The sequence below is a fragment of the Fulmarus glacialis genome, unplaced genomic scaffold (assembly GCF_000690835.1).
Source record: "Fulmarus glacialis isolate BGI_N327 unplaced genomic scaffold, ASM69083v1 scaffold37482, whole genome shotgun sequence".
NCBI lineage: Eukaryota > Metazoa > Chordata > Aves > Procellariiformes > Procellariidae > Fulmarus > Fulmarus glacialis.
The window spans coordinates 7,588-8,047 of NW_009196571.1; the positions used below are offsets into that span (position 1 = coordinate 7,588).

Genomic DNA, 460 nt, shown 5'->3' on the forward strand with positions numbered 1-460 from the left:
CTGCAGGGACCAGATCTCCCCTCCTACCTTCTGGCTTGAGGATGGTTTTAACTTTCTGCAGGAAGGGCTTTTCCACAAAGGCTGGGGGCGGGCAGCTCATCCCCACCGTGAGGTCTTTGCTGTCCACATCGAACATGACGGCGTCATACTGGGCTGGGGCTGCAGGAGGGAGCGCAGAGACTTGTCATCCCATGGGACAGAGATGAGCCTTGCACAGTGGGGAGGCAATGAATGGGGTGGTCAAGACACCCCCCCTCTGCCATGTTACAGCCGCTTCTCTCTCCTGGGGTTTCTCTTTCCCAGGGGGTGGGCAGGGATGGGAAGCAGAGGGTGAAAGCAGCCCAGGACTCCGGTCCCCAGCATGTCACCCACTGAGCTCAATGGGGTGCCCGGGATGCTCCGCGAGAGGGTACCTTCAGCCGCCAGCTTGGCCACGCAGTCCAAGCGCTCTGGGGACTGA

At 60.9% G+C, this 460-nt stretch overlaps 1 protein-coding gene across 1 annotated transcript in view; it reads right to left on the minus strand.

Annotated features, from left to right (window-relative positions):
• Positions 1-460, minus strand: part of METTL13 (methyltransferase like 13) — a gene marked incomplete at its 3' end in the record, with an annotated part of 4,397 nt that overhangs the window by 674 nt on the left and 3,263 nt on the right. Inside the window, exons 5-6 of the mRNA XM_009572242.1 lie at positions 414-449; positions 28-159 (exon numbers count right to left, since the gene is read on the minus strand). Of these exons, the coding sequence (XP_009570537.1) occupies positions 28-159; positions 414-449 (168 nt within the window). The remainder of the gene's footprint in view (positions 1-27; positions 160-413; positions 450-460) is intronic.